This window comes from Lacerta agilis, chromosome 4 (genome assembly GCF_009819535.1).
Source record: "Lacerta agilis isolate rLacAgi1 chromosome 4, rLacAgi1.pri, whole genome shotgun sequence".
NCBI classification, from domain to species: domain Eukaryota; kingdom Metazoa; phylum Chordata; class Lepidosauria; order Squamata; family Lacertidae; genus Lacerta; species Lacerta agilis.
Window position 1 is genome coordinate 20,653,550 of NC_046315.1, and position 15,967 is coordinate 20,669,516.

Here is a 15,967-nt window from a genome sequence, read left to right on the forward strand (position 1 = left end):
ATTTAAAGTGTGCTTTCAAACTTACTCTTTATCCAATCACAAGAGTTTGGGGTAAAGTTGAGCTCCTTTTACTTTTATGCTCCTTAGAAGGGGATTGGCCAACTCACAGGCTGAAACTGGCCCACCAAACCACAGAAAGTGACCCACCAGATTTATCTCCCAATCTGATCCATGTTTCCAGCTATCCCTGCCCAGCACTGGAGTGGGAGAGCTAGAAATGCTCTGTGTGTCTGGATTGCTGCTTGTGTGTGAGAGGGTGTATGTATGGGTGTGCAGCCCTACCCGTCTGTCGAAACTGGCCTACGCAAGGTGGCTGATCTGGATCCCTAATTCTGGGCTAATGAACTATAGCAATAGTGCTGTAAATCTCTTAAGAACTTGAGAGCTCAGTTGCCCCATCAACAAGCAGTTGTACATTAGCCTCCTTTAACTGGAGTTAAACATTAAATTTGATTCCAGGTCACCGAGGCATTCTACCTGCCAAGAATGCAGCAAGAGCAATTTACAGAGGATACTTTCACCCTCAGGGATGCCAAGGATAATGAGCTACTTGTACCCACCTGCACAGCCCAAGTCTAGAGAGCTACACACTACACAGGTTTATTTTCCTGCCTTCTGAACAGACATTAAAAGTCTCTGGTTCGGACATAACTCTAGGTTAATACTAGCCAGGATCTTTGCACCAAAGCAGGCATGTGTCAGGGACTGGGCAGAGGAGGAGGACTGGTAGAGACCTCCATCCCAAGAGGCTTCCAGGCAGGAGGAAGATGAACGCAAGTATAAATGCAAGTTTGTGGTGGTGGCAGACAGGACACACCCCAGAAGAAGAAGCAAAGAAGCTGGGAAATAATGGAGGATGAGAAACAGGAGCAAGCTAGCAGATGCTCTAGTCCTGGGAACAGAGACAGGACTCAGAAGTGGGAGAAACAGTACAGCAGACAGCGGACACTACGGCACTTCAAAGCCTGGTAGAACCTCCTCCTTCTCCAAGGACCAGGTGATCCCTTCGCATCTTAGAGCAGAAGACCAAATAAAAGAACTGGAAGAAGCTCTCTACATCTCTGATTTCACTAGGCAGAGAGCCTGGGAGTTGTGATGTGACAGCATGTGGCAGGAGGAGGGGTGGAGGAGGGCTCAGCCTCAACACTCTTTAAAACAGGGGTAGGAACCTTTTGAAGCCTGGGGGCTGTGTTCCCTTCCGGACACCTTCTCAGGGGGCACATGGCAGTGGTAGGAGGCGCCAAAGGCAAAAGTGGGCGGAGCAACTAATGTTAGCGTTACTACTGTGTACAATAGGCTAGTTTCCACACACACTTACATGCCCTTCTTGTATTGTATTGTATTGTATTGTATTGTATTGTATTGTATTGTATTTTCATTAAATTTGTACACTGCCCTTCATCCATAGATGTCAGAGCAGTTCACAGCATAAAAAGACAAAATGCATATTAAAAATAGGAACAAAATCAAACCAATAATCCTCCTTCCCACAACACATGTAAAAGGGTATAGGATGTTACAACAGCCAAAGGCCTGGTTGAATAAATGTTTTTGCCTGGAGCCTAAAGGTGGATAATGAAGGTGCCAGGCAAGCCTCCCTGGGGAGAGCATTCTACAAATGGGGAGCCGCTGCAGAAAAGGCCCGTTCTTGTGTTGCCTCTCATGGAAGCAGCACACAAAGAAGGGCCTCAGGGGATGATCTCAGGGTCCGGGATGGCTTAGATGGAGAGAGGCAGTCCTTGAGATACTGCAGTCCTGAGGGGCTTATCTTCCACCCACACAAGCCAGAAGCATCGTCAGAGTTCAAGGGCTCATTCCAGCTGGGCATCATCACTCAAGGAAGCTGCAAAGCAGTGGCCTCAAGAGATACCCATAGGCTGATAAGAAAGGCTTGGAGGACTGCATTTGCACCCCGGTCCTGAGATTTCCCATGCCTGCTTTAGAAGATTGTCTGAACCTGAATCAATATATTCTGTTCTTGTCCAGACAGATGGTGCCAGATCCTGCAGGAAAACACCATAACAGCTGGCACAATCCACCTGGAGAAAGGGGAAATCAAGGACACTGACCTTCTATGTTTTTAGTTCCCGCCTTATTTTTGCGATTGCTATTTGTTTTAAACTCGTTTTCATGTTGTAACTTGCCCTGGAAGCTTAGGGTGAAGGGTGGGTAATTAATAATGGTAACAATAATAACACGAAGAAAATTCAAATTGTTATTATCAAGCCAGAAGACAAAGGTAAGACACTTCAGTCGGCATATTAACCTAGTGCCAGAACCCTCCTTCTGAATTTGTGGACCCCGGGTCTCAAGAAAAATGGCAAGCGAAAACATGAGCTTACCTCGTAAGAGCTCATTTTCCAGCTGCTCGTTCCATGTACATGTGCTGTCATCTGTCATCTCGGCTTGGTTTGCATCCAGACCCTGATTTGCCAGTTCAGAGGGCAAAGGGCTGTCACATGTTTCAATCTGTGGTGGTGAAGACAAAATCAAGGAAATGAATAGTTGTGTTCTCCTCTCTCACCTCTGCAACAGATCAAGGCCAGCTTATTACTGGCCAAGTTGAAAAAAGAAAATGAAAAAACGCCTGCTTATCTGAAGGAACCATATTGTACTGATAATTTTATAAAAGCAACATTGCTTTGCATTCCTTCAAAACCCAACTGTTTGCTTATTTCTCTTTCTTTCTTTCTTTTTTGGCACCCCTGCTAACCTGGGAATTTCCCCAGCACCTGCAGTTATCTCCTTTTGGTGCACATAAGGATCCACACTCAGAGAAGGAGTTCACTATTTGCATATACCATATGCCAAGGACAGCCAATGTTGCTGCACTACAACTCCCATCATGCCTGACCATTCATCATGCTGGCTGAGGCTGTTGGGAATTAGAGTCCAACATCACCTGGTGGTCACTACGCTGGCTACCCTGGCTGTATACAAATGGGAAGGCCTTGAAGGCTTAATAAGTCACAGGAGCCAAAGGTCCTGAGTTCCTCCGCTCATTGCTGGATCAAATGAAAGTGTACTAAACTTCTGATGCCTTGGGAACAGTGTTTCTCTGGATTAAAGCTGGAGGACAAACATGGACACACAAAGAGGATACCCGAAGATACACATACACACACATCTTGTTGATCTGCTCCCAGCACAATGGGTGGGCATATTCCTTGCAACTGCAGGACAACCCAGCTCATTATTTTTTGCCTTTTGGTGCCCTTCCCTTTTCCCTGTTTAACCAGCCAGAGCTCTGGGAGGACACTATCTTTACTAGGCAATAGTGATGCCTCTCAGACCTGGGCTGCAGCATGAAATGGGAATTCCTGGGGTGTTCTGAAGATGATGTCACCACCCACACACTGGCAGAGACCCTCCGCGAAGAGTCATTGCTGACTGGGGAGTTCCTGCTCCAACAGGCATGAAGTGATGGATGCATCTAACACCGCAGCCTAATTTTTTCCAAAAACAAAAATCCCAATACTCCCGTCTCTGGCAGGAATCACTGCGTTAAGATTAACGGCAGGACACTGAACCAACTTTGTCGATGATTTCTGCATTTCCCGAGGGGGTGAAGGAGGTCATAACAAGCTGGCATAAAGCAAGGTACAAAATAGTTGGCTGAGCAGCCCAGGTCAAAAGAATTAATAATAAAAACCATGGCCATTGGGCTTGCATGCCTTCCACTTGTGACATAGGCAATGTAGTCAATGACAGAATCGGCAACTATTATGACTCTGTTATGACCCATATCTACTCAGGCAACAAACCCTAATGGAGTCAGCCACAACGTATAGGGTTCATTCATCCGCCCATATTCCACTAATGTATATGCTATATCACCTGCCAGTAGTTGCCCTTCTGAAGCAGAGAGGCAGACAATATACGCAGGGCAGTCTCTATGCAAATGAACAAGCAGTCACAAATCTGACATTTGAAATGGCAATATTAAAAAAAACTAGCGTGGGAACATTTCAGCCTCTCTGTGGCTGACTTTTAAGGTGGGTGTTCTCAAGCAGAGGAACTTCAAAAAGGCAGGATGCAATGGGAACCTGATGAATTACAATTTATCAAGAGGTTCCAGTCTATCAACTGTGGCTTTAATTGGGATAGCGGGTTTTTATTACACTACGTGTGTTAATTAGCTTACCGATGCCAGGATGTTTGCGTTATCACCTGCACGGTCATCATGAACAGTCGTTATTGGCAACATGATTGCCCCTATCTGCTCTTTCTGCATTTCGCCTCCCACTGATATAACCATGTGTGTATTTACACCTGCATTTGGTCACCTTTAAATGCGCCTAAAAAAAGATTTTTGCTCTGTTTTGCTGCAGCGGACTAACATGGCTACCTTTGTGAAAATAATTATTATTTTGGCAAAGTGGCAACAGCCAATAACAACAGAATCACACACAGTGATGTGTGATGCAATGGCAACAGTCACTGGCAGAGTCACACCTGTGGCATAATCACTAGACAAAAATAAACACAGAGCCATGAGTACAAGGAGGAGCCCAGGACATCATCTCCAAAGCTCGAGTCAAAGCATAATGCCCAATGCCATTAAAATGTGCAACTCCCCACCAGTGACAGCTGGGAAGGTGGTGTGGAGAGCAAGAAAACTCACAGCACAAGCAAGTGTTAATTAAATGGACATTTATAGGTTAATAAAATAGTTAAGTGACTCACCGTTGCCATTTCCTCCACCTTGGAAGACATGTGGGAGCCCGCAGCAAAGGGGTCATATCTGCAAAGAAGAATTTAAATGGTTGTTTTGAAGATAAGCAGGAATCAGCACTTGATTATTTTGCCTTAATATCCCGTGAAAAGCTTCCTAAGAAGGTACGTTGATGGGGGAAAAGGAAGAATTTAGCTGCAATCCTGGGCACATTTATCCGGAGTCAGACCGACCACACGTAGTGGAATTTACTTTGGAGTAAACATGCACAGGATTGGGCTGCTTTTGTTTTAAAAGCTTATTCCTTCTTTTTCTTCCTATAAATCTTGGGCTGTGATTACTAAGTACCCCACACCAATGCTCTGCTCAGAATTGGTATTTTTAGGGAAGGCAGCACCATTAAAATATTTAGGCAGCTAGCTCAGCCGGTAGAGCATGGGATTCTTAATCTCAGGGTGATGGGTTCGAGCTCCATGTTGGGGGGGGGGGAGGAGAGATACCTGCATTGCAAAGGGTTAGACTAGACTATCCTTGTGGTCCTTTCCGTATCTCAGTCCAGCTCCCTGGTTCTGCACACTGACTACCCTTAGCATAAACGATTAAAATGAATCTACGCACAGCACATGCATGCTTTAATGGTTAAATGGCTTCAAGAGGTTTCCTAGGAAGCAGTTCATGAATGGAATGACAATAATAAAAAAAACGCAGTAAGCAAGCCCTGATGTGTTGGGGGGGGGATCTCCTGCTCATTCTGCAGAATGAGGCCCGACTTCTGCCCCCAATGTTCTGCCCCAAGCACATCACTGCTTGATGCAGGGTGGTGTCAGGAGCTGGAATCAGGTGAAGCTCAGCAATATAAAAACACCGATGTCTGTCAAGTTAACTCTTTATTCAAAGAAACCAAAACAGGAAGAAGCTTTGTTGTGAATAATTTAACTGTTTAAGAGTATCTTAAGATATTGAGTTTAAGTGATGATTTATACTTGATTAAGTAAATCTAAAGAGTTATAAGAGATATGGTAAATGTTAATGGAAAAAGATATAAAGTTACCCAAAATATACATGATTTTGAATGCAGTGGAGGGAACGGGGGAAGTCCCCAAATAGAGAAGATAGAAACAAGAAAGGTACAAAGATAAGTGTATGTTAAGGTATGTATATGTTTTTCTTATGTTTATTGTTATTGTTATTATTGTTGATTTTGTTTACTGTTTATTTTGTATTGTGTTTTTATTGTGTTTATGTAGTGTTTTTTCTTTGTCTTATTGGAAAAAAATAAAAAACTTTATAAAAAAAAAACAAAGAAAGCAAAACAGTTGCTAGTGATCCCAGCAACTCTTCCCAGTGGGTCTTGCCCCAATGAGGCTGTTGTGAGGAATGAAGGTCCCCACCTTTCACAGTTGCCCAAGTTCCCTCCTCTCCAGGTTCGCCCCCCCCAAGCAATCATAGATTGTGTCTGCGTGCAACCAATCTCTGCTCTGCTCTTTTCATTTCTCTGCCTGTCCTGGGAGACCAACGGGGAGGGGAGCTGGTCCCCCTCCTCTCCAGCTTCTGAATGAGGGCTGCTCTCTGCCTCAGCTTCTTCCTGCTCACTAAACCCTGTTGCCTCTTCAGCTTCCGACACTTCCTCCTCCCAGTCTGCTCCCTCTTCTCCCTTTGACCACTCATCGTTGTCCCACCACCAACACCCTGGCTCTGAGCCTCCTTCCCCTGGGGGTTTCCTTGGGGGCTCCTCGGCTGGTACCTCCTCTGCACCCAGCCAGTCCGTGACAGGTGGGCACGCAACATTGAGCAGTTCCATACTACATGTAATGCCACGGGATACCCCACAGGGATCCGCAAGTGTCACTGTTTTCCCACGGACACAGCCAGGCGTGCACACTCTTCTTCAGCTCCCATAGCTCTGTGGATCAGGCCAAATGCGTAAGACCCCCCCCTCCCCCAGACAAAACAAAATTATATTAATTGTGCAATGAGAAACCAGTTACCTTTCCTCAAGAGTCTCACGACATCACACCCACTGCGCTATCAATTCTAATTACTTGCTTTGTGAATGGGTAGATTAACGGATCAATTAACTAGCTTAGAGGAGGAATCTTGAATTAGGGCAGGCCTACACAGCACGTAACTGAATCTCAGCCCATCGGTCATGTATGTTAAGTCACCCGCTTCTATTCAGTAAAACTGCTGCTTCTGCCTTGAGCTAACCTACAAAACACAATAAAAAATTCCTTCCAGTAGCACCTTAGAGACCAACTAAGTTTGTTCTTGGTATGAGCTTTCAACATACGGGTGTCGATTGTCAAGCACTGAGCAAGTCTCAATATACAGACTTCATGAAAGAAACTCCCCAAACAGGTGCCACACGAGACAATTAGTATAGTAGATTTACACTGCCTGCGCTCATTACAGCCTTTTACATTCAGCACAGAGAGCAAAACAATATATTTTTTAAAATCCTTCTGCTTCTTTAACACTGTAGTTCTAAGCATGTTTACTCAGAGAAGTCTCAGTAGGCCTTACTCCCTGGTAAGGCTTTGAGCTTAGAGCCGACGCTTAAACCTTACACTTTTGGAATGCGTTCCCAGTTAAGTATTCCTCCTTGCACCTTTCATTTCTCTAGCTGGTTTTCTAATGCTTTTCCAGGCGCACTCAGCTCCGACGGCACAAGCCTCTGCATGTCACCTTGGAAGCCAGTCCTGCTGCATCCAGTGGCACTTACTTCTGCGTAGGCATGCGTCAGATTGCACTGCCAAGGTCAGAATAGGCAGGCAGCAGGGAGGAGGAGGAGGAGGAATAAAATATTACATTGATATGCGTATACACAACACTTACCATACGAATGAATTTTTTTATCATATAATCAGTACAAGTGGGACCTGCCATTGCAGTGCTCAGGATGAGACACTCTAGTCCTTTCTCCACCCACCCCTGTTCCCCCCCCCTTCAAAAAAGGTAACATTTGGATCTGAGTTTTTCCTCTAAATATCTTTTACACTTTTGTACATTTGGGTTCCTTCCCACCATCTTGTGCATGGATAGTGCCGTTTCAGTTACAAAGGAAAGGCACACGCAGCGTGATCGCCAGAAGTAAAAGGAATAATACAAGCCCCTTCAAGGCTCGCCTTATGCCAGACAACTCCCTTCTTTGCCTCTGTTTCCCCTTCTTTCAATACGGGAAAATTATAAATACATAGCTAGGATACGAACTTGAGTATGGTGACTCTCCTGCCCACCACAAGAAGGAAGTATGATGTCTGGTGCTTCTTCGCTCGACAGACTTGCTAATTCTTGATTATTATTATTTTTCTATGTTTTTCTTTTCTTTTTCTTTTAACAAAAACTGTATCCATATAACCTTCAGTGTTCCTTCCAATTCTACAATTCTTCGATTCTATGATTTAGATTCCCCTAATATAGGGGTGCCGTGGAGGCTCTCGTCAAATGGCCTAATTCTGAACTGCGGATAAATCCTGCCCCTGCAACCTCTTAAACTACAGATTTAAAACCAAAAGGCTTACTAGGTAGCCTGGTCCTAGCCAATCCTGGCAAAGCACATGGGCTGAAAACATTTCCATCCCCAACGGGATTAAATCAGTTCAAATTTAAGTATAGTGTATTAACTGGCTTAAGTGCCAGGCTATTGAAGTCCAAAATATTGAGGCAAATCGGTTTGCCTCAAATTTTGCTTCAGGTTAAGAGTTATCCATCTACTTAAAGAAGCGTGAAATGAAAGCAATGCACCAACAGGGTCAGCGGATCTCTCCCAGCTTTAAAATATCATTCCTTACAATCCGCAAGTTTTCACCTGTCACATTTTTCAGAGCAACAACCTGTCATTTGTTAAAGGGGAGGAGCAGGAGGGAGAGGGAGAGGCTGGGCAGACAAGTGTCTTTTTAGACATTACTAGTCTGAATTTACCCTGCCGAGTTACCGACATACATTAAGCGTCAATTAAAAAAAAACAAAACACCCCATGGTGTTGCTGGGGTAAATCCAATATTTCCATTAACTATTGTTTAAAAAACACACACACACCACGCAACATGACTTACTAGGGTTGCCATCTCTTTCCCTGGCAGAGATACTGGGATTTTATTACCGTAAGCAGAAAATAACCAAACCAATACTTTCCCTGTCCTGGACCTGCACAACATTCCAGTTTCAATCCCGGGCATCTCCAGGGAGGACTGGCAGAGAAACCTGTAGACCCTAATGAGCTAGGTAGTCAGAGCCAATATAAGGAAGCTTCCTATGTTCCTATGGGGGGGGGGGATCACCTGCTCAACTCCCGCCTGACATATATCCTGTTAAGAGGTATGGGAGCTATTCCGAGGAATTGGATGTGGGCAGAGTTAGCCACCCTTCAGCATTCCAGAGCATAGGGTAGGCCCTCTCTTTCCATAAAACTGATTGATGATTAATCCAACTTTCTACATCAAACAAACAACGGCAATGGAACTCGGCTGAGCACGTAAGCAGGCCGAGTGCTAAGCCACTTATGGCAGCTCCACATGGTCTTTCCGAAAGCTCTCTCTCGAAGTTGGAAGGAGTTTTGCTTACCACACTGCCTCAGTCTCCTCGCCAGGGTCGGCTGGGTTTGCCAGTGGCAGTGCCAGGCAGTTCCGTTTCCCTTTCAGCTTGCCGTCTCTTCACACAGTTTGCTCGTCGTCGGAAGCCACCATACTGGAGCGTTCTCCAACACACACACACGCCCCTTTGCTGCCTTCCCACACCGTCCTTTGGTCCTCAGGAGCTGCTTGTGCATTCAAGCAAGCTGACTTTATTATACTCCGGCAGCAAGTATAAACTGGCTCGCTGGCATGCTCCGGGTGCCTGCATGAGCCTTCCCTCCCCAAACGCTTTGTCATTTATTTGTAATGCGCCTTGCAGGCAGGGAAGAACAAGTTGAAAGGTATAAAGTGCCTGCACTTTTTTTATTTCTGCAACCGACAGGCGGCTGGGGGTGTGTCTGTCTGTCTGCCTCCTTTTGCATTTAAAAACTCACACTTCTACTCCTGTGTTTTTCAGGGCTGTTGACAGGCATAAAAATCAACAGGTGAAGTTTCTCATCTCTACCACACCCCCTGCCATGACAGGAAAGGATGTGCCTGTTGACTTTATGCCTGCCACCTCATAGGTCATAGGTCAAGGAGATTTTGAAGGGAAATATGTTGACGCTCTGACTTGGATATTTCAGGCCCAGAAACTGGTCCACATAGTCTGATGCAAGCAGCTGAAACTCTTTTACTGAATAGCATTTTCTTGTTGAAATATAAGCCCTGAAGTCCAGTGAATGACTATTTCCTAGATACAATACTATTTTTCAAGAATGTGCATTGCTAAGGCTAATTCAAATGTCTCTGACTCCAGGTGAACATTTTCAGAATTACAACTCGCACACTGTGTTTAAAGAACACTGAAAAAAATACATGGTTATGGGAAGAGGCCACATTTCAGGTGCAATCCCTGGTATCTCCAGTAAAAAGCATTCCAGATGGTAGGCAACAGACACTCAGAACGACTGCCAATCGAAATAAAAGAAACTGGGCTAGATGGATGAAATAGGAAGTTACCATACCAGGTCAGAATGAGGGTGTATGTTGACATCAGAAGCCTGTAACACAGAGATGTCAGGGCTAAGTTACCTTTGGCCCTCTAAATGTTGTTCAACTCCAGTTCCCATCAGGCCTAGCCAGCAGGGCTTATGGTTAGGGAAGATGGGAGGTGTCATCTAGCAACACCTGAATGACCACAGATTCCATAAGCCTGGTGTAGGTGGCCAGATGCAAATGAGACCCAGGCTCCTGTACCCTTTTTACACCTTTTCGGCAGATGTGCTCCTAGGGATGTGTTTCAGGTCCAATGGAGAACCATCAGGCACCCTAAAACTTGAGTGATGGGAATATTCAAGGAATGGGTACAAGTTTCCTGAGTTACTATGACTTCTAGCCAAAAAGCAGAAACTGGCGTTACTTCCATGGAGCCAGGAGCTGATAGGTGACCAAGCAAGTCAAGCAACTCTCGGGCTGCAGCCCCATGCCACCCATCACCTGCAGAAATGGAGCCCAAATGGGGCCACTGAGAGACAAGAGGTAGGTACCATGATGCTTGGTAGAATTAAGAGTTGCAGAAGTACAAGAAGTCTTTTTTTGGGGGGGGGGAGGCACTTAAGGGAGCACATGAAACTCCAAAACAAATCTAGCCCAATGAAGACTGATCATCTTCAGTAGTCAAGGAACCTTGAAGTGGAGCACTCCTATTGGGAGAGAGGTTATACCACAACGGTTCCTGCTTCTCTCTATCTCATGTTCTGGAGTTCCCCCACCCCGCAACTCTTAAATCTGAAAACCGCAACGTAATGAATTGTCTTGGAATTGTTTCCCTCTTGTAACCTCCTGGGCACATCCTTCCCACATCTCAAGCACCTCGTTCTGCATACGCTGTTTCAGCCTCTCAAGTCCTGGACCTCTGTTTTATTAACTTTGCCTTCTCCCCCGCCCTCACACTTTGCTCTTTATAAAAAAACGCTCAAGGCAGTTTCCAAATTATTTAAAACAATAATGTCTACGTTGCAACAAACAATAAAAACACAAATTAATTAAAAGACAGGCTCATGGCAGATCATCTATGGGGCTTGGCAGGATGTGGAAAGCAAAAGTCATCAGCTACAATAAAATGACAAACAAGCGAGGTTCCATGCCAAATACAGTGGTACCTCTGGTTATTAACTTAATTAGTTCCGGAGGTCCATTCTTAACCTGAAACGGTTCTTAGGTTGAGGTAAAGGGACCCCCTGACCGTTAGGTCCAGTTGGGGACGACTCTGGGGTGGCGGCACTCATCTCGCTTTATTGGCAGAGGGAGCCAGTGTACAGCTTCCGGGTCATGTGGCCAGCATGACTAAGCCGCTTCTGGCGAACCAGAGCAGCGCACAGAAATGCCGTTTACCTTCCCGCCGGAGCCGTACCTATTTATCCACTTGCACTTTGATGTGCTTTCGAACTGCTAGGTTGGCAAGGAGCAGGGACCGAGCAATGGGAGCTCACCCCATCGCGGGGATTTGAACCACCGACCTTCTGATCGGCAAGTCCTAGGCTCAGTGGTTTAGACCACAGCGCCCTCCATGTCCCTTTAACCTGAGGTACCACTTTAGCTAGGGGCCTCCCGCTGCCGCCATGCCGCTGGCGTGCGATTTCTGTTCTCATCCTGAGGTAAAGTTCTTAACCTGAGGTACTACTTCTGGGATAGCGGAGTCTAACCCGAGGTACACTGTAATTATGGCACAAGTTTCCATAGCCTATGTTCCTGGTGAAGTCAGTCCACCAAGGCTAAGGTGCCCTTCCGCTTTTGTGTATGAACATTACCCATAAAATACTTGCTTCTGAACAGAAGGTAACATACAAAGTCAGGTTGCCCCAATAAAACTACTGCTGTAAATCAAATTACATCATTGACACTTCTCACATGCCAGAAGTAAGCAAGGCAGAAACTAGGCAGAACAGCCTCAGTAGACCTTCCAGTATGAAAGGCTTTTTAATTTTCAAATTTCTGACTCATACAGGCTCTGAAAATCAAATGACAACAGCTTAATCCTGAGCATGTTTACTCAAAAGTAAGTTTCACTCCATTCAGTTTGCTTACTCTCAGGTAAGTGTGTACAGAATTACAACCCAGGTAAGCAAAACTAGCTTCTTAAAGAGCCAGTGTGGTGTAGTGGTGACGAGCGGTAGTCCCGTAATCTGGTGAACTGGGTTCACGTCTCCGCTCCTCCACATGCAGCTTCTGGGTGACCCTGGGCTAGTCACACTTCCTTGAAGTCTCTCAGCCCCACTCACCTCACAGAGTGTTTGTTGTGGGGGAGGAAGGGAAAGGAGAATGTTAGCCGCTTTGAGACTCCTTCGGGTAGTGATAAAGCGGGATATCAAATCCAAACTCTTCTTCTTCTTCTTTGAACAGTGAAAGGATTTGACTCTGGGGCAGGCAGGCAATTTTAACCACACTGTATATAATTTTTTTAAATTCTATTTTTGAACTTGCCTTCAGGATTTCTTTTTCATCTCTTCCAAATTCTGACTTTCCCGTACCGCAGGATTGCTTTCCTACAGGTTTCTCTTTCAAGAGATATTGGACACCTTTCTAAAAGGTTTCCTCCTAATTACACCAGAACGATCCCCTCCCTTCCTTTATTAGGGCTCTTCAAAGAATAAACAGACCCACCTTAGCTGCCTCAGCCAATTATGAGGCAGAAGAGTAAAAGGTTCCTGCAGGTGGATGTCAATTGCTCCTGTCAGCATTTTGAAATTAAAAGCCTGTTTACCAATGCCCACATGTTTAATTACCATGGAGCTCAGGAATATCCCAGCTGCCATTCCACATCAGGGCATCAGAGGCCAGTTTCCGGTGAGTCTGTCTGCCTCGCTTCATGAAGTTTGGTGGTAGCTGGATTAATAAGCTAGACAGGGCTGCTACCCGGCCAGAAAGAAAAGGGAAGGGGGGAAAACCAGCCCAGCCTGTTTTTGTCCTTTAACAGAGGTTTGATAATATGCAGCAGTTGGCAAGCGGAGGAGCTCAAGGAGATCACTTGCTCATTGCAGCAAGTCAAGCTGCTATTTTCAAGGACAGAACCAAGGGCCGGCTTTAAAGAACTGGCAACTCGCCCCCCCCCCCCAAGTTACAGAATGCAGAGCAAGAATTATATCTAATAAGAATGCATTAATAAATGCACAGGGTAAAAAAACATTGCCTGAGATTGATGGGTTTGTTCAGACACTTCCTTCCTAGCAATTACCCTTTACCGAAGAGGACAAGTTGCAGGAGGATTAATGGTCAAGATTTCCTGCATTTAAATATATAGATTCAACAGCAGCAGGGTCACCCATTTTGAACCAGCCCTCCTCATGAGTACAGCTTTCTCCAGCGAGGAAAGAAATAAAGAACTAGGAGCCTTCTTTAAGCTCCCAGTTGATCCTCTGAAGCCCTGCCCTTACCCAACCCAGAGGTGGTATCATGTGTATAGCAGGTGGGTGTGCCTTCCCTTAAACTGCCTGGCAGGCCAAATGGGAAGGCCTGGCGGTCAAATCTGGCCCACAGGGCAGAGGTCCCCCACCCCCCAAACTAGGTCAGCGCAGCTCTTTGATTAACTGTGTAATTGTGCCACCCTGAATTTGCCAGTCTGTGCTCGAACGCCTCTTGCAAAAATCTGGCAGTCTGGAGGCACCCTCTCACACGGGGCATTCTCAATTCTAGCGTTGACAGTTCTGCTCTCCGAAACGGGGTCCGTCTTTTTTAGAAAACCCAGCAGAGAATGAAGCCACAACATCCCCTCTCCCACTGCTCTAACAATCCATTGGTCGACTCTCCTCTCCCACCTGCTACAGGACAAAACACACACACACACAAACATGAGAGACCTGTTTGCTTAAAGCAGGTGGAGACAGGTTTCCAAGTGTCCAGGTAAAAATCTGGCCTGGCCTGCTCTTGCGCCTTTAACTGCAGCTTTGATCTGCCTACCTGCAGGACGAGGCTGCAGTGCCGGACGAGGGAATTTCACCTGCTTTCTAAACAACTTCCTCCTAATGGTGCCAGAGAGCTCTCGTCTCCCTATAAAGCAAACGCCATTGCAAAGCAACCTTTTGAAGAAGGCGGAGATTTTTCAAGCAGAAGACATAAATACCGCATTTAGCAATCAGTTCGGTGGCCGGGCTTATTTGTTTATGCTCCTTCGCACGGCACTCTGCGCACCTCTGTGGGACTGGTTCCAAACGCCCTTCTGGGCCGGGAAGCATTACATCATCGAAGGCCCTGAGAAAGGTGCTAAGCGAGCAAATCCAGCCCACGCAACCCAAGGGAAAGCCCCGTTTGCACGTAACCCGATGCCTCTAGGCAACAGTGAGAAAGGAAACATACACCTGAGATGAGAACAAGGCCAGAAGGACTGGGGCAACTAAAGCAGGCAGACCCTGAGCCGATGCAAAACAAACCACACAAAAATAAAGAAATAAAAACCTCTAATGGGTTTTTATTTATAGCACTTTGAACTTAAGAAGAGGCCTTGTAGATGATGCCAAAGTCCCACCTAGTCGTGGAGTAGACAATGGAGTGTTTTTATTTATTAAATTTTTATTCTTCTCTCCATCCGAAGGTCTTTTCCTTCCACCATCCCTCAATAGGCTTGGTTTCCAGCCCCTTGACCGTGTTGGGCGCCCCCCTCTGCACACGTTCCAGCTTGTCAATATGCTTCTTATCTTAGCTGTTGCTGTAAAACCAGCAACCACCGCTACATTATACAGCAGCAAATTCCAGTACTTTCTCTTGTCTATCCTGACTCTCCAGTCCAACAATTTTATAAGATGACCCTAATTTTAGCATTACGAGAGAGAGGGAGAAAAGCTTGCCTCTATATGCTTTGTTCATTGCTATGGTGATTTATATGCCACTGTTCTACAATCAAAAGCTTAAAATACAACGAAAAGATTGTATCTGAAGGTGACCCGGAAACTAAAACTAATCCAGAATACAGCAGCTAGACTAGTGACTGGGAATGGTCGCTGAGACCATACAACACCGGTCTTGAAAGACCTACATTGGCTTCCAGTACATTTCCAAGCACAATTCAAAGTGTTGGTGCTGACCTTTAAAGCCCCAAACAGCCTTAGCTCAGTATACCTGAAGGAGCGTCTCTCCACCCCCATTGTTCAGCCCGGACACTGAGGTCCAGCTCCGAGGGCCTTCTGGAGGTTCCCTCATTGCAAGAATTGAGGTTACAGGGAACCAGGCAGAGGGCCTTCTTGGTAGTGGCGCCTGCCCTGTGGAACGCCTCCCATCAGATGTCAAGGAAATAAACAGCTATCTGACTTTTAGAAGACATCTGAAGGCAGCCCAGTTTAGGGAAGTTTTTAATGTTTGATGTTTTATCATGTTTTTAATATTCTGTTGCAAGCCGCCCAGAGTGGTTGGGGAAACCCAGCCAGATGGGTGGGGTATAAATAATTATTAATTAATTAATTAATTAATAACAATAACTAATAAAGCAAGTGGAACCTGCGACAAAATGTTTGCATTGTGGAGGGAGTCCTCCAAAATACTCCCAGTTCGCCACCCAAACAGTCAGTTAGTATTCTGTGGTCACTGAAAACACTCAGTCCTCATCATTGGTTTGTTTTGGAAGTTCCCGCTCTTTTGCTGTTTTAGTGCTAACGATTCTATTGGTACTTCTGCAAACCTTAGGGCTTCCACAACCCTGCTGATGCCTCGCTTTTGGGTGTTGATGGTGAGCAAAGCAAGTCTCTGG

The 15,967-nt window shown here is 45.6% G+C and overlaps 1 protein-coding gene across 7 annotated transcripts in view; it reads right to left on the reverse strand.

Moving 5' to 3' along the window:
- The window catches only part of EXPH5 (exophilin 5), a 37,080-nt gene that overhangs the window by 4,912 nt on the left and 16,201 nt on the right, over positions 1-15,967 (reverse strand). Inside the window, exons 1-3 of one of the 7 annotated variants that reach the window (XM_033146253.1) lie at positions 14,351-14,425; positions 4,687-4,744; positions 2,343-2,469 (exon numbers count right to left, since the gene is read on the reverse strand). In XM_033146253.1, the coding sequence (XP_033002144.1) occupies positions 2,343-2,469; positions 4,687-4,744; positions 14,351-14,355 (190 nt within the window). In that variant the 5' untranslated portion in view covers positions 14,356-14,425. Of the gene's footprint in view, positions 1-2,342; positions 2,470-3,293; positions 3,494-3,534; positions 3,724-4,144; positions 4,456-4,686; positions 4,745-9,238; positions 9,346-12,894; positions 13,193-14,350; positions 14,426-15,967 lie in introns of those variants that run through there. The other 6 variants (XM_033146250.1, XM_033146255.1, XM_033146257.1 and 3 more) reach the window with 6 other exon arrangements.